The 20740-nt window shown below is 46.0% G+C and overlaps 2 protein-coding genes across 11 annotated transcripts in view; one reads left to right on the top strand and one right to left on the bottom strand.

Annotated features, from left to right (window-relative positions):
• Window positions 1-4554, top strand: part of G6PD (glucose-6-phosphate dehydrogenase) — a 32643-nt gene extending 28089 nt beyond the window's left edge. For all 5 annotated transcript variants that reach the window (XM_061614028.1, XM_061614032.1, XM_061614027.1 and 2 more), the window contains exons 10-13: window positions 69-304; window positions 1033-1109; window positions 2332-2424; window positions 3954-4554. In XM_061614028.1, the coding sequence (XP_061470012.1) occupies window positions 69-304; window positions 1033-1109; window positions 2332-2424; window positions 3954-4044 (497 nt within the window). In that variant the 3' untranslated portion in view covers window positions 4045-4554. The remainder of the gene's footprint in view (window positions 1-68; window positions 305-1032; window positions 1110-2331; window positions 2425-3953) is intronic.
• LOC133379219 (ceramide kinase-like) overlaps window positions 3767-20740 on the bottom strand; it is a 36088-nt gene continuing 19114 nt past the window's right edge. For 4 of the 6 annotated variants that reach the window (XM_061614033.1, XM_061614036.1, XM_061614037.1 and 1 more), the window contains 12 exons: window positions 17165-17272; window positions 15933-16058; window positions 15176-15304; window positions 14674-14737; window positions 13056-13201; window positions 12379-12453; window positions 11700-11852; window positions 11144-11249; window positions 10950-11032; window positions 7651-7850; window positions 5585-5781; window positions 3767-5175 (listed from right to left, as the gene is read on the bottom strand). In XM_061614033.1, the coding sequence (XP_061470017.1) occupies window positions 5112-5175; window positions 5585-5781; window positions 7651-7850; window positions 10950-11032; window positions 11144-11249; window positions 11700-11852; window positions 12379-12453; window positions 13056-13201; window positions 14674-14737; window positions 15176-15304; window positions 15933-16058; window positions 17165-17272 (1451 nt within the window). In that variant the 3' untranslated portion in view covers window positions 3767-5111. The remainder of the gene's footprint in view (window positions 5176-5584; window positions 5782-7650; window positions 7851-10949; window positions 11033-11143; window positions 11250-11699; window positions 11853-12378; window positions 12454-13055; window positions 13202-14673; window positions 14738-15175; window positions 15305-15932; window positions 16059-17164; window positions 17273-20740) is intronic. The other 2 variants (XM_061614034.1, XM_061614038.1) reach the window with 2 other exon arrangements.

Here is a 20740-nt window from a genome sequence, read left to right as displayed (position 1 = left end):
TTTGAGGTGCTATGGAGTGGTCCCGACTTATCTCTTGTCTCCTTCCTGTTTTAATCTTCCCCTTCTAGGAGTGCCATTTGTCCTGCGCTGCGGCAAGGCACTGAATGAGCGTAAGGCGGAGGTGCGGCTGCAGTTCCGGGAGGTGCCAGGTGACATTTTTCAGCGCCAGTGCAAGCGCAATGAACTGGTCATCCGTGTGCAGCCCAATGAAGCCGTCTATACCAAAATGATGACTAAGAAACCAGGCATGTTCTTCAACCCAGAAGAATCTGAACTGGATCTCACCTATGGCAACCGCTACAAGGTACCATCACCAAGAGTTCCTCTCTTTCTGTGGCAAGGAAACACCTAGTTCTGTGCTAAGTATCAAGAATTTTGCATGGGTAAAGATGCTTATTTTGCACAAGGTTGTTAAAGGTGCACAGTAAATCTGTTTGAGTCATTTTAGAAATTTTGTTTGTTTGAGCAGAAGCAGAACATGTGAATTGGTAGTGAGAGGTGATGAGCAGTAGTGGTGGTGGAGGGGTGAAAAAGCACAGCCTGACAGAGCCAGCAAGGGTCTGGAAGCATGAAGGGGACAGTTGTCATTCCCCCACCCTCTCCACCTTCTGGAAGGTGAAACTACTTTTGGCACACTTTCAGATAATCTCTACACCCACTTTGGGCTTCTTCACACATGCCTAGGCAGCACTTGATTAATACACACCACTGAATGTGTGAAGGCACTTAAAGTAAGATTATAAGAAAGTTCTGCCTGTAGTGTTTGATTTGGGATGGGTCTTTAACATAAGCAAGTTTCTCACTTTGTACGGTAGCCACTATGTAATAGGCATGCATATGTGACCAGCACCTTAGATTCTCAGGCTACTTAATATTGCAGAGTTCTGCTGGGCAGGTGTCCTGTCCACCTCTCAAATTCTTTCCTTCCAATGACCATTGCAAAGAAAGGAAGACCACCCATCCACCAAAGGCCCACAGCCTCTATCGTGGTGCACAGCACATTCAGTCTGTCGCTCCTGTCTCCTTCCACAGGATGTGAAGCTCCCAGATGCTTATGAGCGACTCATCTTGGATGTTTTCTGCGGGAGTCAGATGCATTTTGTGCGCAGGTATGTGGTGAGATCGTTTCAAGATTCCCATGGGACAGCAACTGAGGGCAAGACAGAACAAAAGGGAGCCTTCTGTTTGTGATCTTTCCAGATTGTCAAATGTAGCAAGGGGACAGGAACTGGAATGCACAAATTATTGACCCTTTGATCATTAAAATGAGGCAGAACAAGTTGGCAGGAGAACTGGAGACTGGCCTCTTTCAACAAGGCTTCCACAATCTTTATCCCAGTTGACATCTGTGTTGGAATTGAATTTATTTTATGTTATGTGCTATTGTTTTAAGCTGTTTTATATTTATAATTCTTTAAAAAAAAATTATACACATGCAGTTGCTTTAACTGTTCTTATATAGGTAACTGTCTTATATATGTGATTATATTGTAAATCAGTTTGGGATGCCTTATGAAAAGTAGTGCATAAATAAATAAACAAACACATAACGAGAAGAGTCTCTCTCAGACCTGGAACATCCAAAGGACTGCTGCTGTCTGTCCCACACCCCAGCTGGCATGTGCCAGAAATTCCATCAGCAGATTACTTCTGCAGTTTGGTATAGTCCACCACATTTTGTCATCGTGTTCCTTTAAAAAAACCCACAAGTGCATAGGGCAAGGATAGGGAACCTTTTTCAGTCTAAGGGCTAGAACAAGAACCGGCCCACCCGCTGCAGGCCGTTTCTCACAAGTGGGTGCAGCCTCCCATCTGTCAATCTCTTGAAATCATTGATGTCAAGTGACAACTTCAGATGGGCTTATCATCAAGCAGCTAACCAGCTCTGACAGTGAGCCCTGTGTGGCTATTTGCAGGCGTGGTTTGGATTCAAACCACATCTGCAAGTGGCCTTTTTTTCCCCTCTGCAGACCAGCAAAATTGTCTGCAGAGGAAAAATGGCCACTTGTAAGTGCAGTCTGAATCCATACTGTGCTTGCGAACAAAGGGGGGCTTGTTGTCAGTGCCAGTCAGAGCTGTCAGCAAGCCCCACTTGCCAAGGAACAACAGGAATCAGCTTTAAGCTCCTTATTATTTATTTGCAGCTGCTCCTTTAGCTGCCGCTCACCTGGTACTACATATGTGGGGCAAGTTTTGGGGAAAACTGCCTCATGGACCTGCTGGACCTAATTAGGCCCAAGGTATCGTGGCTGAAAAATCCTTGAACTACTGCAGCTTAAAGCAGATAACTTCTTCAGAGTTCTATAACCTAATCTTTCCTCCTCCCCTTAGTGATGAGCTACGTGAGGCCTGGCGAATTTTCACTCCACTGCTCCATAAGATTGAGGCAGAGAAAACCAAACCAATTCCCTATTGCTATGGCAGGTAAGATTGGAAGAGGAGGTGGGAGGACTTAGATATACAATGTTGGAGTACAGCAGGAGTTTCTTTGAAAAGCAGGCTATAGGGTACACCCACTGTTGTTATATTATTGCTTTATCTTTATTGCATGACTATGGGTTCTGTTCCTGTGCGCCACCTCCACCACCTAACAGGGACCCCAGGCACCCACTGTGCCAAACTGCCCAGTGGCTCCAGGCATGGCTGTGCAGCTGCCACCGCCTCGCTCTCCTTACTCACCTGATGCTGGCCTCCTCCCCCAGGTTGCCAAGGCACCTCCCCCTGACCTTTTCCCATGGAAAAGAGAAGCAGAGGAGGGAGGCGGACGGCAGAGGCAAGCTGCACAGGAAGGACAGCTGGCACAGGCAGCTCTGCAGCAAGTGTCCTGCTCTCCTGCCACTTCCCTCCTCCTTGCACTCCATTGGTGACATAGGTGGTGACGGCAGCAAAGCAGGACGCTTGCTGGGGAACTGCCCCGTCCTTTTGCTCCATGGCTCGCTCAGTCCCCTACCCACCACTTTTGGCTCATTCATCCACTCTCCTCCCTCCCTCTTTACTCAGTCCCTGGCCTCAGCCACACCGCTGTCATTGCCATGTCCCCACAGCAGTTAGAAGATTGTCATGTGACTACAGTGTACATTACAAAGATATTATATAGGAATATATGCAGTGTGTTTTTAACAATGTTGTACGTTGTTTGGAGACCTTCAAGTAACAAGTGGCTAACAAATCTAATAAATAATAAAAACAATCAGTGTGAAGTTCATCAAGGAGAGATTTTGGTGCTGACCTTTAACACATTAAGGATCACTTCAATCCCTGTCCTTTTCAAACAGCCTTGCTGGCCTAGTCATGGAGAGAGCCCTCTCTCACCTGACAGACTGGCCTCCTACATGGCCTTAGCCATGGCCTTAGATCTTTTGACTAGGATTAATTATGGCTCTGTTCACCCTACAAAATGAGAAACTTGGGAAGACAAAATATTTTCCAGCACAATTATTGTAATGCACATTCCTTGATTCCCCAGTGTAAAATATACCCAGGAGCTGGGAATTACACAGTGGCTTTGGAGAACTGGTCCAGTTGTAGGCACCACACCATGAATGGCAGGATTCCAGGACTACCTGGCCCAGCGATGTTAAAGTCTTGGGAGAGGGAGCTGCAGCCTGCACTTCTAAATTGATCCAGTTTTTCAGTGCATGCTTATAGGTGAAGTGGGGTGCTAAGTTGTGGTGGTGCCCAGAAATCAGCGAAGGGGGATCGTATTTAGTAATAATGTGCTATAATTAAATTACTAAAACTGAAGATGAAAAAGACCACATTCTGGTCAACTTTTGATCATTTTAATGTGCTGCTGCTACACCGTTCAGTCTATGGCAATAGTCAAAAGTGGTGATAACTGTAAAAAGCATTGCGTGGGAAACAACTGCCTGATGGGGCTTGCGTAGGAGAGATTCACTCACACGTCACATCTGCTGTTCCAGAATTACTAACAGAGACCTTTTGTTTTCTAGCCGTGGCCCTGCAGAGGCAGATGAGCTGATGAAGAAGGTGGGGTTCCAGTATGAAGGCACCTACCGCTGGGTCAACCCTCACAAGCTGTGACCACTGCCCGGGTGGCTCACATGGAGTGGTAACCGCTGCTCCTCACTGTAGAAGCTGAGCTGGCCAGGCTAAGCAGGGGGCTCTCTGTGCCCCAGTCCCTGCAGGCTACATTTGAAAAATGATGGGTTTTGTCCTAGGAACACCTGCTGGGTATAGGCATCAGTGCACTCCCCCAGCATCACCTGGGCTTTGATGTGAGGCTAGTAATCTCCATTACCCTCATTGTGGGCCTTCAATAGCAGGTGCCTCTAGTCCAGCTCCTTTTTACAATGCTGGCAGCAGATGGTGGACTAGATGTCCCATTTCACCCTTTGCCCCTCAGAATGGGGGATGTCTCTTGTGGTGGGGGGAGATTGCAGGGGGTCTCCTCACCCTCCTTTTCCATTTACACATGCTGCTCTGTCAATTGCACTAGCTGTGCTTTGGCTGCATTACTTGTTACATTCCTGCTCAATCTGCTTCTGGATTTTCTATATGATGCTATTATGTAAATGGAAACTATTACAGAGACTCGCTGGTCCTTGTATTTCTTTGGAGCAGCTTTACTCTTGAGGGGACTCAAGTCTATTTCTGCCTATTGGTAAATCCAACAGCAGTGGGAAGGGGTAGAGCAGGTGTGGGGCAGGTGGGCATGGTTTGGGAGGAAATGGCCTAGCAGCCTGAGGGGCCAGAGATTCCCCACCCTGGGCTGGATGTCCATTCTGGCAATCGATTCCCAGGATGACATGATTGCAGCTAGAATGAAGACCAGTGAGGAAGACACTGGAGTTTGGTATCTGCACAGCAGCCATGGGCGCATGTGCTGTTCCTCTCTAGGATCAGTGACCCCAAATGATTGTGTGTGAGGTGGCACTTCTACCAATCCAGGAGGAGCAGCAGCAGAATTTGGTTACACTTCCTCTGGAGCTGGGCTGTTCCATGTAAGTTCTGGGATGCCAGCCTGGGCCCGGTGAGATTTATTTCCAGGTATTCATGTGGTTTCCCCGTATTCATAGCCTTGCAGTTCCTCATCAGCAGTCACATGCTGTGCTGTCATTTAGCTCAGACCTTGTGTCAGCAGGAAGCACCTATGAGTTGCATGGGGCCTGTTCGATGCCACGGGCAAAGAGATGGATGAGTTGCCCGTGCACTCTGGAGAGAGAGCAGAGATGGTCAGGAGGAGCAAGGCTGCAATATATGATGTCTTTGAAATATCACACTCCCTGTTAGCACCTCTGGCATTTTCCATGCTTGCACTTGCAGTGAGCTACACTTTGTGGAAGGCGCCTATGCCCTTATAAGGAGTCTGCTAAGCCTTCTAAGCTTCTGCCTCTCCCGTCCCACCACTAATATCTTGGCATTTTAGTTAACCTGCCATGTAGTCCCAATCCTGGTCACCACTTCTTGCTCCGATACGTCTAGCTGTCTCTGTGCGATCCAAGGTGGAGTCATGGGCCTGCATTCACAAGCGTCTAGCTCCAGTCTGTGGATTGTTCTTCCTCCATCTCTGCCCTTGCCATACAGCAGAAGAATCTTTGCCCCAACCATTCAGGCCACCTACCTGATGCTGATGTCAGTCTGGCTCAAGGTCTCACCATCGCAGGTCCAGCAGCTGACGGGTGGTTCTCCCTGACATATTCCCCCACATAGTCCCTTGCGCTTTTGTGTGGCTGGTTCTCCATCCTCATAGTCCTCCACTTTTGAGGAGGTGAAACGAAGAGCCTGGACTCGGTACACACTCACAAAGGGCAGGTCAAACTGAGGAGCAGATGTAAGGTGGTGGTTGTTGTTTTTACAAGAGAGCCCCCTGATTGCTGAAGCTCACGGCATGTAATAGTTGCCACCAAAACAACCTCATCATCTCTCCAGCACTAGCTCAAGAGGCTGCAGTTCTAGCAAGGCCTCCACAGGAAGCCACCTTATCTTGTCAAAGCAGTGGTCCATTTAGACATGTACTGTCTATATTGATTAGCAGCAGTCTTTCCCAGACCTGATGCAGGTGGCATTTTGCAGCTCTATTACCCAATATATATATATATTTTTTGCAAAAGCACATGCTCTGAAACAGAATTATAGTTTTTCCCCATACCAGAGAAGTAAGCAACTAAGAGGAAAATATTTAAAATACTATTTTTTGTCTAAAGGCCCCCAAGCCACACACAGAATATGTAAGAAAACACAATAGTATCATCTCAATCACTAAAATGGAATAAAATAGCAGCAGAAACATCAGGTTTGGAATAGTTCAGCTACTGTAAAAAGCCCAGCAGAAAACCAGTTTTCACCATCCCCTAGAAAAAGTTATGATGGGGCTAGGCACACCTCTTGGACGGAGGAGTTCCAAAGCCTAGGTGTCACTGTGGAAAAGGCCCAATCCTGTGTATTCATCAACCTAACTTTTGGCAGTGGTGGCAAGACAGCAGAGCTCCACTCTGGGGCTTTGTGACTTCACAATTTGGAGGCATGGAGGATGTTCTCTATTTCTTTATTACATTTATACCCCGCCTTTCTTTTCATCACAGAAACCCAAGGCAGCTTACATATGGTTCCCAGGCGGTCTCGCATCCAGGCACTGACCAGACCTAACCCTGCTTAGCTTCAGCAGAGTGCTAGCCTCGTGTGCCTTGAGACCATAGCCTGGGACTAAAGAGAAAAGGAGGAAACTCTCAGAAAACTCTCAGAAGTGGTACAGGGCCCAAGCTGAATCAGAAAAAGAATGGAGTTGTTAATGCAGGATGTTCCCTGCACGTTATTCCCATTTTGCTTGCAGCTGTGGAAAAATCCCACTGTGTATCGGTTACATTCAGACAGGGCTTCTAACTGCCAGCTTTTGAGCTTGATCCCAGGCTATGGTTTGAAGGCACAAGAAGCTAAGCAGGGTCAGGTCTGGTCAGTGCCTGGGTGGAAGACCGCCTGGGAATCATATGTAAGCCACCTTGGGTTTCTATCATGAAAGGAAAGGCAGGGTATAAATGAAATAACTAACTTGTGCTCAGTCCTCCATTAGGGGACCTAAAAGTATGCACAAGTGCAGATTCTAAGGTAAGAGAAGCCTGCAATGCCAAATAGCATGCCTCACTTCTGGAGCAATTATACATGTCTGTTTTACAGTTTGCTAAACTTGCATTAGGGATGGGGTCCGTTGGCCAGTGCTGGTTTGAACGCATTCTGTTGACTAAACAGGCTGGTATTGAATGAGTTTGTCTCTTTGTCTGCAAGCTGCTGCTTTTACTGATCTGGTTTTCCCCCCTCAGAAATGATACTGATATTAATATTGACATTTTAAAAGAAACTATCAATAAATTAAAGGAAATGTTGATATTAACATCAATATTTTAGACAGTTTTTTTTAAAAAAAACCTGTTTCCAAAAATAGCCATTGAAAACCACTCCGTAAAAATCCAATCTGCAACAATAGCAAATAAGCAAATTAATGGAAAATTCGATACCAAATCCAAATTGGGCAGAATTCTAACGCATCCCTAGTTTGCATTTTGTTTTCTTACTGTACACATGTGCAGAATTGTAACTGTTGGAAAGACACTTGGCCTTTTAGACTTTGCTCCCAGCTGAAGGGGATGAGGAGTGCAGGAAAAAGGAGGCTCTTCCCCTATCTGCCTTCCATACCTGGTCTGAGCCATTGGTGTGCCGAGTCAAGTGCCGTAGGAAGGACAGCGTTGAACATTCATGCACCAGGATGAGGTCAGCAGTCCCGTCGGCCAGGTGGGCGCAGGGAGAAAGTCCCTCAGGGCTCTTGGGACAGGCACTGCTCATGCAGGTCAAGTTGACTGCTAGGAAGCGGCCCTGAACCCGTTGCCATTCGCCATCTGGGGGAGAGGGGGGAAATAGGAGGCTTATCCTGGGCAGCTTTTACTGAGGCATAACTGCTACTTGGACAGTATGTCTGAAAAAAGGTTTCTCTGGGGTGCAGGTCTCCTGACAGGCCTACTGCAGAAGCAAATTGTTGTGACTTGAAAGTGAAAGTAAGGAACATGCTCCCTTATTACAGATTCACATGCTCTGCAGCCAAGCCCTGATGTTTAAAAGCTATTTCCAGGGCTAAACTCTGGCTCATTAATCTCCCAACACAGGGGTTTAAAGACAGCAGCAGCACCCATTAGCTTAGAACAAGCAATTAATTCCTACTGGAGGTTGCAAACTTGCTGTCAAAGGGAAAGTACTGCACAGCAGTTCATGTTGTTCAGAAACAGGAGTTCCCCACTGTCTTACCACACCACACCAAACGCAAGCATCTCAAGCTGGTTTAATTTGTTCCAATCATATTCATAGAAACAGGGTGATCAGCTATCACCCAGCCTGTCCTTAGACTGCTTTTGAGATCTCCAAGGGAGGGGAGGAGTCTCAAGGATGAAGGAGCCAATGAAACATAAGACATATAGCATGTAAGGTAGCCAGGGCATGGTCTATATCCTGAACCTGGAAATTAACAGGGTGGATAAACCAGCCTTGGAATTGCCATTCTGGGTATAACAACAGGATCTCTATAGTACTTTAGGATACAAAGTGCTTTGAACATTAATTTGCTCTGTAATCCTTGCAATCCTGTAAAGTCTTCCCTACTATAATTGGGAGGGCTGAACCTGGGAAACTGGTTTACTTAATGCCATCCAGCAAATTTGTGGCTGAGGTGAGATTAGAACCAGGGTTGTCACACCTTACACTTTTTGCCACTACATTCCCTTTATGAGAAAAAGGTTTCTGTGTGTTTAATGCTGGCATGGCAGACAGCTATTGGACAGGTGCAGCTTCTGCCTCAGAAGTGGAAGGTGCAGCTATGGTAAAGTTCTTTCTGTGTCAGATTGCTTAAGAGTAATGAGAATTCCTGGGTCAGATCTGGCCACTGCAGCAAGACTCAGAAGCATTACCAAGTCCGTGTGGATTCCATGATAGAAACAAAATTAAAACTCTGTACTCGGGAAAGCCAGATTTTCTACCAAGAAATACTAATTTCTGTATAAACTATGCAAATTTGCATAGGTTCTCTAGTTTTATATTTCCCATATTCTGCCACCTAGCTTCTAAGATTTGAGCAGTCATTTGCCAGTGCACTCTGAAAATGCAGACAGCTGGTATAGCCTAAGGGAATTAACTACAAATCAGTTTGTATCTCCTCAGCCATCAACTCATTAGGTGGATCGAAGCAAGACATTCTCACACATACAACTTCAGCTTCTTACTTTCAATATGACAATACTTACCTGCCTTAAAAGCTTCTTTTAAAGATTACAAGATCAACTCAAGCAGCAGACAATGAGGAATGGCCATCTCCACTTGCTGCTGTTTTACCAGCACTACCTCCTCTCCCCCCACCCACCCACCCACCCCTGACCTCTGCTCAAAGGATTCTGAAACCAACTGCCCTGTGAGGGAGAGCAGGAGGATCATCTGCTCTGGGGATGATGGTAATCAACTGGGTCTACATGAAGCTACCTGCTGTAAGGTTGCCAGGTTCAATCCCTGAGACTGATCCTGTATCTTTAGGAGAAGAGAAAGTCAGCCAAGTGCAGGTGTTCTTGCAACCCTTTCATGCGAAAAAGCACAAGGTGGAATTCTCCCTTCCCCCTGCACAACTTTGAAAGATACAGAAGACCTCTTGGTTGCCAGGCCAGGCTTCCCAGAGGTCTTCTGTATCTTTAAAAGTTATGCAGGGGGAAGGGAGAATTCCACCTTGTGGTTTTTCCCATTACAGGGTTGCAAGAACACCTGCACTTGGCTGACTTTCTTTTTTCCTAAAGATACAGGATCAGTCTCAGGGATTGAACCTGGCAACCCTGAAGTAACAAGAACCTGGCAGAATCCAGCAAGATCCCAGAAAGCCAAGCTCCCACCTGTAAGGTCAACAACTTCCCACTACAATATAGTCACATCCAGGTCACAGTCCGTTACTCATGAGCTACCAAAGCCTTTGTTTGTTTTGTTTAAACTGAGTAGCCCACTTCCATCTGAGCTGATCATTATAAGAACTTTGTAACATCAAAAATTTGGTGCTAAGCTTTCTTGTTCTCTTCCCACCCCATCCCCTTTTTCCTTCTGTATTGAGTCTTTTTAGATTGTAATCCTAAAGACAGGGACTGTGCCCTTTTTTAAATCTGAAAGCCACTCTGGGAACCTTTCTGGCTAAACAGGTATAAATAGTTTGACCAAATAAATAATGCATAATATAGTCAAGTGTTTCCAATATGGTGCCTGCAGAAGCCATTGCTGGCACCCAAAGGGTCTCTTCCATCCACCTCATGCCCCAAAATTAGATTTGAAAGAAGCATTCTGTAGTAACACACAATAGGTTGTGCTGTGTTCTTGGTAGTTATAGGTGTGTGGTGCCCCCAACGGTTTCTCTGGTTTCCACATGTGCCCACTGGCCCAAAAAGGCTGGCAACTACCAAGTAGGTGAAGTGCTTTAACATTTAAAAGCACTATATAAATGCTGAGTATTACTATTAGCTTTGCAGTGATAAGGAGTACAAAGCTGTTTTTTTTTAATTAAAAAAAGCAGTTGCAGATTCTCAAGCCAGATCTAGTTGCATGCACACTAACAGAAGCCCTGAATGTGGCTCAAAAGATGCGCAGAGCCAGTTCCACTGGGGGGCAAGATGTACATCCACATCTACGTATGATACACGTCCATTCATAGAAGCCTGCTGGATTGGGGCAAAAGTCTCTCTTGTTTCTGTCACTGTCTTATACTTGGGTGGTGTCATACCCACATATGCACAAGAGGAGTGCAGCTGAATTTAAAAAATGAAGTAGGATCCAGGACACCTGGATTCTACCCCAAGACCAGGGACCCTGTAGCACCTTCAACTGCCCCACATCTAAGTTAATTGCCTTGCCAAACAGCCTGTCTAGGAAATGACCCAACCCCAGCCGGTCAGCTGTGCACCAGTCTCAGCATTTAGCTCTCTCACCTGTGTGCTGCTCTGGTTCCGACAGCTTTTCTTCCTCTCTTCCAGCCAGCAGCTGTTTGCTAGACTCGGAACAGATCATGCAGCTGAAAGAGAGAGGTAGTGTTAGGATGACACCCTAACCCTTTCCACCACTTGTGATGCTAGCTTTTGCCCTGATTGTAAATCTAATTATCAGACTTCTCACACACACATACCCAGACCGGCAGCGTGTCTGGTCCCTTGGACTGGCCTCCTTGGTTCGTGCCACTTGGAATTCCACTGTGCCTTCATAGCTGCGGTTGCTCAGTACTGCTTTGGCACCTGCAGAGAAAAGAAGGGAGAGTTATATGGGAAGGCTGACAGTATGCAGCATGTCAGACTAGATTTTGAAGGATTTTAACAACTGACAGAGACTCTTAACAATTTCAGCTTTCATTTAAGTAAAATGGGCCTCTCAGATCATGTAAATTATCAATCAGTCAGGTTTACTGTCAAACATACCATAAACAGAGACATGCATATTTTCAAAAGTACTTCCACAAACAGTGAGGGTTATAACGTGGATTGTCTTGACACACAGTATTACTACATTTGGTTCATCCTACTGCTGGCCAGGCCTCTCCTAACCCTCGCATCAAGCCAGAGGTCCCTTTCAAGCCTGTCAAAGAGGGTTTTAGTGTGCTAGTCCAGGTATTCGGTGTATATTCCTTTGTCAGTTGGGCATCCTATGCAAACGTATCACAGCCGATTCCTTCCCCTACCCAAACATACCTGCATAGGTGTAGCGCATTGGCCCCATCCAACGATACTTCTCACTGGTGCTCACTACATCACCATAGAAGCCATAACCAACCAGTGATACTGAGTAGCGTAAAAGCCTTGCATTATGCCAAATGCTGCAGACATCCAGAGGCTGGCTGTCCCCTGGAAAGAACAGAGAAAGGATCCAGAGGTTAACAAAGAATGCTCCCTCCCCAGGTGCATGGACACATCCACAACTTTTCACCAGAAAAAGAGAGAGAGCAACTATATTCACGAGGGATAAATCTGTGTTTGCATTCCTCACCAAGCACTGGAACACAGCAGCAGAGGTCTATCCACTCCAACTTCACAAACCTATTATTTGAAAAGGAGATTGGCCTCCAGAAGGATGTGTGGACACATTTGATAAAAAGAGGCACACATGTCTCTCTGTCTCATCCTTATTAGCCCTACTCAGGTGTCCTGAATTGGCCAGAGCAGGCCTCCCAACTCTTTGACTTTAGTGGAGAGAGGGGGCCACCCAACTTTCAGGCAGCTTGGTCTCTCTAAACTTGGTCTGGAACCTGGGAGAATTTGCTTCCCAAATCCAGCCTTGTGATGTTCTCAGCCAAGATAGATGTCAATACCCCATTCTCTCAAGAGCTGAATGTTCTGAGCCATGGAGTAAATGGGAGGGGGGGATGAGTACCTATAATAATGTGCAGAGCAGAGGTGATGGGGTCATTTGTTCCCACAGTTGCAAAACAGATGCAGTCAGTGGAACCTGGGGTAAAATGAAAAGCAACATATTACATGGCTGCCAAAGAACAACAGGGATTCCTGCTTACCTTTACCTGCATTTGTGGATTAGCAGGGCTAAATCATAAGAGCATGAGAAGAGCCTTGCTGGATCAGACCAAAGGCCCAGCCCAGCATCCTGTTCTCTCACAGTGGTCAACCAGATGCCTCTGGGTGGCCCGCAAGGAGGACCTGAGTGCGACAGCACTCCATCCATTTTATCATGACATTTCAGTCCATAGCCTTAAAGCAGGGCTCACCAACCTTTTTGGGCATGGGGCACATTTGGAAATCTAATAAACCGTCACAGGCAACACAAAATACCCATTCCACAGAAGAAAAACCAGTGATGCTTAGAACACCCCCCCCAAATAATAAAAGACCAACAAAAAAGCAGGCAACCCTTCTCCACTTCTCTACAACAAAACCAAGATACAATTGCAAGGGACAGAGAACCTTGGCAGGCACCCAGGAGAGTGTCTGAAAGTGTTGGGGCGCCCATGGGGTCCACATTGGGGACCCCAACCTTAAAGGAAACCCGTAGTCCCAAAATCACTTTCGAGTGCCCAGGACCTTCCTTATCCTCACCTGCAGGTATGATGCCAATACGAAGCCTTGGGGACAGGAGTTCTGTGTCAATGTCAGTCTCTGAACCCCCTGCTTTCCACTGTGTCCGGTCAATCAAAGCATGCATTAGCTCATTAAAGGTGCCATCGCCCCCCACACTCACCAGTCTGTGGAAAAATGAGGCAGGTTGCATCAGGTACGGAGACAGCTTCCCCGCTGACCCCAAGTCAAATAGTCCATGATTGTGGGGATTCCCCTGTCCTCAGTTCATTCTGGGGAATGGGGGAGCTGCCACAGCTGATAACAGGATGTTGGATTATATGGAGCTGCACTGAAAGCTGCTTTTATACAGTTAGTGTAATGAAATGGCAAATGTGTTCCTCATGAAAAAAAGCTCTCTGCATACAGAAAAGTAGTATGCCAGGGAGAAGGGTGATGAAACCCAAGGCAGCGTACATGGAGTTATTCCACCCAGGCATGAAGCAAACCCAACCCTGCATAGCTTCACAGCATTGTGTCCATGCCACGGGGAGCACAAAAATATGTGCGTACATTACTATTTCAGGCTACAACTGGTAGTGCATATCTGAGTGCAGGGTTTACTGCTACAAACTGAAGGATGTACAGCACACAATCTGTGTATTTTAGAAATTTTGTAAGCCTATTTGAATTTATATATAAAAACAAAAGTGAGGTAAACATATTTGAAATAAATAAATGAAAATCTTCTTAACTTGATTTTTAAGGATCTTAACATCCTTGAAATTTCCTTCTGAACTGTATCAAATGTAACCTTAACTTGCAAACGGGGCCAGCGTGATTTGGAAACATCAGCCAATGTCAAATTAACCACCTGATTTTCATTTCAATAAAACCTGTCTACGAAAACTGCATTTTGAAAACTGAGAGCTTCGTTGTTAGAATACAATTACAAATCAATATGAATTTTTAATGCGATGGATGTGCCATCTCCTGTCTTCAACCAACAATCTTCAGATGTGCCAAGACCAGCTGAAGGAAGCTCAAGGACCACTGATGGTCTGCAGGCCACAGTTTGGGAACCCCTGCTCTATTTGAAATGTGATCTAATCCAAGTCTGGTTTAAAGATAAAAAACCCCAAGAGAGAAGAGCAGTGAGGGACCTCGAAGTTGTGCATGAACACTTAGCATCTGGACTAGGAGTTCTCACACTGTGATTCGTGGACCACCAGTGGTCCATGACCTTCATTCAGGTGGTCCCCAGCATACCCGTGAAGAACATAGAATTCAAATTGTAATAAAATAGAATACAATATAAAAACTAAAAGCTATAAAAATACAATTAAAATCACACAGCACCTGGCACAGAGCATTACAATTGTTACAACAGGCAGGAAAATCATTAAATGGCCCACCAGGACCCTCAGCAATTTTCAAGTGGTGCATGGGAGAAAAGGTTTGGGAATTGATCTAGACAACAGATTGAACAGGCACACAGGTCTTCCCCACTAGATGTACTGTTTTTCTGTTTATACTATAATAATTATTTCTAAATTTGCATCTATACATATAAATTAGCATGTGCACATTTTATGCAAATATGTGCCCTCTTTTGTCATCTTTTTGGCAATGCAGGCAAACCCACATGATAAGCCCTTACCCGTCAAAGTCTCTGAGGTCTTGCTGTAGGATGTAGTCACGAGCCTCATTAGCATGGCAGGTCTCTGGGAGGGTGAATAGAGGAAGAAAAGTGGAAGTTGCTCATTACGGGAACGGAGGAAAAGAAGAGCTGAGCAAAGGATAGATCAGAGGTCATGCCACTAGCAATAGTGGATGGTGGGCTGGGACGGCACTACCCTAACCTCCCAACAGCTGAATTGCTGCTGATTACCAGTGGGGAGGCAAAGGGGAGGTCAGCACAGTGCAATCACACAAACAAGAGTGCTGGATTAGCTCTGCCAGTGTTTGTGCATCAAGCCACCCTCCCCATCATCTTGTCCCTCCCCCTCTCCTTCTTGGTAAGAGGCAGCAACTCAGCTGTCCCAAGGTCAGGGGAGTGTCACTGTGCCACCATGCCATCAGCTACTGGCCGCTGGGAATGGGGAAGAGAGCCATATTGAAGGGAAAACAGGGAAGTGGTGATGGAAGAAAATGGGACTCACCCACAACTTGAACATAGATCCCAGCCAGGGTGAAGAGTGGAGCCACCTGACCACGGTAGATTTCCACCGCTTGCTTGCGCCCCCCAACCGGGTTGATGAAGACAAGGAGGCTCTTGGGCCGTGTAACTCCTGAAGCAGAGGGAGGGAAACCAGTCCTGATGGGTGAGCCCAAAGGCCCATTTAGCCAAGCATCAAGCAGGTGCCTCTGTGAACCCCACATTCAAGACATGAAGAAAATGCCCTCCCCACTGTTTATTTATTTGTTTTTATCTTATTTAACAAGATTTATATACTGTTTGCTTGTAAATACAACCTCTACACAGTTTACACTGTTGCCTCCTCAGCAAGTGGTATTCAGAGGTAACGTTGGTTCTGAACATGGGGTTCTGTTCAGCTATAATTTTGCTCTGTGTGCATGTGTGTGTTGATTTAAAGGCACTCAAACCCCCAAATCTAATTTATTATTACCAGAGCTCAGCCTTGGACTAGCTGAAACAGCAATAATGAGTACCTTGCAACACATGCAGACAGCTCTCCCTTACTAGTGACAAACCACAGTCCCCACCAAACACACAGAATTAAAAGGGCCTCACTGCCTCTGTCTTCTTGGAAATTAAGAGCTACCCATTCAGATGCAGCTTGCCTTTGCCATGGCAACGAAGGCCTGCCTCTTAGGCTTTGGCCCAAAAGGAAAGCACCATTTTAAGCATAGCTACAATTGATCACCCCTTTCCATTGGAGCCACCTAGGAACTGACCATGGAGACGTATCCAGATTTGTAGGGCATTGACCCAGCGTACTGCTGGCTGAGACTTGGGTGGGGCAGTGAACTCCAGCACTCCCAAGCTCCAAAACTCTTGCTTCTCCCGTTGTACAAAGAACACTGTGGAAGAGGGGAAGGAGAGCATCAGAGAGATTAATTTACAAGGAGGTTAGGAGTGGAATCTGAGAGGGCAAGAGGGAGGGGCCTGCAGTAGCCCAACACTAAAAAGGCATGAAGCAAACATGAGAGATTGCCCTGAGCATTACTTACACATTGTTCAACTGAAATAATACACACATTTACTTACATTTCTACTATAATATATTTGCCTAAAGATGTCATCACACAGCAATTCACTTGGCTACCGACAAGTGGCAAACTACAGTGTGATGACTGACTTTTGAGAGCTGCTCGCCAGCAGAGGAGGGAGACAGAGACAGACAGACAAGCAGGCGTAAAGGGGAGTTGGCTTTGGCAAGGGGTAAAGGGAGATTGCCCTGGGCATTACTGACACATTTTTATCTGAAATAATACATTTACTTACATTTTGGCAAGGGGTAAAGGGAGGGAGTAGTGAGGGGTGTTGGTGGGGGTATGCAGGGTTGGCAAGCAGGGGCACAGCCCCTAGCACATACAAACTTATATCATTCACAAATTCTGCCCTCAGTCTGAAGAAAGAGGGTGAAGACTCTGCACATTACCTCTCAATCCATTTTCCTGAGCCAACTAGTATACTGAGAGTCAAGGATTAGAAACAGTAGAATGAGGAATAGGCTTGGGGCAAAGAAGTACCATTTCTATGGCTAATGAAGGCTTCAACCTCTTGTAGTTTGCAGAAATACTTTAACTTGTTTTCCTGTTGTTGCTTTACCATCATAAGGAATAGAAACTTTAATTTAAATAAATGAAATATCAGGTAGTCAAGAGTTCATAGCAGTTATCGGATTCATTGAACCATGAAGCTAGAAGGAGACAAATGGGACGTTTCCTCCAATAACTCTTCACCAGAAATAGCATGCCCCCCCATTAAGAATTCCTGACAGATGCCCAGCCAAGCTTACTTTGATGTCACCAAAGGGAAAGATTCCACAGCTCCCCCTAGAAGTGGGAATGTTGCCCAATATTTAACTTTACTTTTTGACTTTACAGACCACATGTTCTGTTCTGCAGCATAACTGGCAATGCAGATTCTTATGAAGCTGCCTGTTTTGGCCTATTCCACTCACCTGTGAAACAATTTTCATCCCCTGGAGAGCCTAAGACCTCCTTTCCATCCCTGGCTGCTCCAAGCCTCACAGCAACCATCTCCTGGACAGGAATGCAGAATCCCTGGCCTGGGAAGGAGAGGTCCATTATTCAGAGGCCTTAAAAAGCCCTTGTCCACAGCTTGTTTTTAAACAGAGGACGTTTTGAATGCAACAAAGGCTGATGAGTGAAAAACCATTGACTTCACCCTCATTTCAGGGCAGAAGCAAAGGTCTTTTTAACGTGCTTGAGCACCCCCCCCCCCAAATTATTTTGTTGTGTCTTTCAACTGCCCACTCAGTGGTTGGCAGTTGTAAATCATCACTTGGGAGTCCTTTGTTGCTCTTCGCATGGGGGAAAGGGTGGGGGAAAACCCTGGTCAGTAGGGATGCTAGGGCTTAGTGCTGGCTCGTTTTAGGAGGGTCCTTGCCTAAGACAGGTCCTCCCCACCTCTGTTCATTTACTTGACCTTTCCTCTGGATGCAGTCCACAACACCATGCAGAGGAAGAGGTAAGTGGAGGAGGATGCCACTTCTCATCACATGTGGCAGGCCTGGCCTTACCCTTAAGCAGTGACCCAGAAGCTTCAGGTGGCAGGTGCTGAAGGGTGGCAGCAAGCTAATTGCTCAGCTGAGCTGTGTGGCCCATACAGCTTGTTCTGTAACCACTAAGCTACTCAGTTGTCCTCAGGAAAACGCTGTCCCATCACAAGTATTGAAATAAGCTTAAACTACCAGTCCAGTCAGCTTCTGTATGTGGACTAATGGAGGCCATCCTGTCTTTCACCTCAGTCCAGATTAAAAAAGCAACACCAGGGAGATAGAACAGCAGAGCCAGAGGGCTCCAGGGGTTGGCAGTGGGCCACCTGCAAGGGTGTGAGCGTCAGCAAGAGCCCAACAACGCTGACCCCCCTGGGGCTGACTGTGATGTTCATGTATTAGTGTATATATGGTAAGTGCTGTTTGTACAGGAGATACATGGTAAGTGGAATGAAAGAGGAGGGGGGAGTGAATGGGCAGTAGAATGCTGGATGATTGGCTGAGTGTTTAGAATGGCTGAGGGTATAAATGGAAGGATGACAGTTAAATCTGGGTGGACGGTGAACGTGAGTGGGTTGTTTTGGTGAGTTTTTGAGAGGAGATTGGGTGGAGAGTTGGTGGATGTGAGGAGAGTGTGGAGTTCGGATTAATACTAAGACCAGTACCTCAGGAATAGATGAAACCATATGCTTAAGTGCCTTTATAAAGTAATCTTGTTATCTCTGTTATTTAATAAATATATTTGGTTTACCAAAGGCCTGATCCTTGGCTGGGGTTCCACAGACCAGAAGGGAGGGTAAGGTAAATACCAAGGCTGAAGGGTAACAAATGGTGGCAGCGGTGAAGAGAATAACACCACAAGTATTCAGAGCAAACCAGGATTATCTGCATTGATACAAAGGGATTGGGACAGCTTAAGCACGCAGTCACAGAGGTAACCTGATAGAGAGACTCAGGCAGAGTCTCTGGGAATACGGGTTATAGGACGTGACTGGTGGTGCTGCCTAGCAGGGGGATCTGGTGAGGTCTATGCTAGAGCGGGGAGAGAAACCATAAAAAAGGACAGTCCGGACTGGTGGAGTCCCTGGTGGTGCCTAGTGACAGGCAGTAACCACGAGCAGGTAGGAACCTGACAGGGAGAGCCAGGGAAGGGCATCACATGTGGTGGCTGTAGCGGTGGGATACGAACAAAGGAGACTACGTCACAGGTGGTGGCAGTAGCGGTGGGATACGAACAAAGGAGACTACGTCACAGGTGTTGGCTGTAGCGGTGGTACGAATACTAGAGAATCCCTAACAGTGGTGTGGCAAACAGAAATAACAAAACCAGATTACTTGTGAGAGTGACTGGCAAAGAGTGTGTGGCAAAGAGTGAGTGAACTCAAACACCATGGCTGAATATATAAAAATGAAAAGAGAGGAGCTGGTGGAGAAGTGCATAACATTCAATTTACCTCACGAGGGTAAAGGGGTAGATGAATTGAGGGTAGCACTTATAGGATTTGCAACTGCCCAGCAAAAACAACCTGTCAGGGAAGAGACCCCAGAAGGATACTTAAGCAATCCCGCTTATATAGAGTATTTGAGAGAGAAGTTAAGATGGGAGGCTGAGGAAAAAGACAAACAGCGAGAGTTAGAAACTGAGAAGTTGAGGGTGGAAACTGAGAGATTGAGGATGGAAGCTGATGGGAAAGATAAACAGCGAGAGTTAGAAACTGAGAAGTTGAGGATGGAAACTGAGAGATTGAGGATGGAAACTGAGAGAATGAGAGTGGATGCTGAGATACAAGGGGAAAGATTAAAATTGTATAGAGAGAAATTTCACTCTGAGGAGACAAGGAAAGACAGAGATGGAGCAAAAATAAAAATTACTCCAAAGAACTTTGCTGTGTATGAGCCTGGTCAAGATCCTCAAATTTATCTCACAACCTTTGAAAAGGCAGCTCAGTTGTGGGGGCTACCTGAAGATAAATACATGCAGTATTTATCAAACCTGATCAAAGGGGAATTGGCAGAGGTATACCAATATTTCCCCTCAGACAGGCCCGTCACCTATGCTGAGTTTAAAGAGGCAGTCTACAAAAGATTCAGACTGGGACCTGACTATTTTAGAAAGTTATTCCGAAACTGTCAGATCCAAGCAGGGAGGTCTTTTGTTGAACTGGGAGCAAAGCTGATGGATATATTTGGAAAGTGGATGAGTAGTGCCAAAGCTCAGTCAGCGGAAGAGGTGAAAAGCCTCATGATACTGGATCAATTATACCATCAGTTACCACCAAAAATAAGGCTCCTGGTCAAAGACCGTTCCCCTACATCGGTGCAGGAGGCTGCAGAGATGGCGGATCACTCTGCCTCCAATAGAACTGGCTGGGTGGGGAAAACATCAAGATATTTTAAACCCAGACCATATAGTGGCGGCAGAAAGGATGTGGTACCACAGCGAGTGAGACCTCCAGTAAAATCTGAAGGGCACAGGACACCCCAGAGTGGATCTGTGTACCCTAAAACAGAGGAGAAATTATGCTATAAATGTGGTAGACCGGGGCACCTACGTTTTCAATGTGAGGTTGCCAACCCCATTAGTAATCCTGCTCAGGCAAGGGCAGTAAAAATAGAACCAAAAGATCTAACCACGAAAAAGGTTCAGTTCTGCCAGATAAACTGGACAGAAGTAACAGACCTTGATTCAAGTCTGAGAGAGGAAGTGAGTGTACAAGGGGCAAATTATTGGGCATTGCTTGATACTGGTGCCGCTCAGACATTACTGAGGCCAGATTTAATAAAATCTGAGGAAATATTACCTCAGGAAACGGTGACTATTCAAGGAGTGAGGGGTAGACCAGAAAGCTTGCCTATGGCCCTAGTGAAAATGGAGTGGAGAGGCCGAGAGGGCAAATATAAAGTAGGTATTAATGCCCAACAACAAGAACCAGTGATACTGGGAAGAGATGTTATGGGGGCACAAGGGAAAATATATGTGGTGACCAGACAGCAACTTGGCAGAGAAACAGAAGCCAT

This window comes from Rhineura floridana, chromosome 3 (assembly GCF_030035675.1).
Source record: "Rhineura floridana isolate rRhiFlo1 chromosome 3, rRhiFlo1.hap2, whole genome shotgun sequence".
NCBI lineage: Eukaryota > Metazoa > Chordata > Lepidosauria > Squamata > Rhineuridae > Rhineura > Rhineura floridana.
The sequence above is the reverse complement of the archived record's forward strand: the minus strand, read 5'-3'. Positions and strand labels throughout refer to the sequence as shown.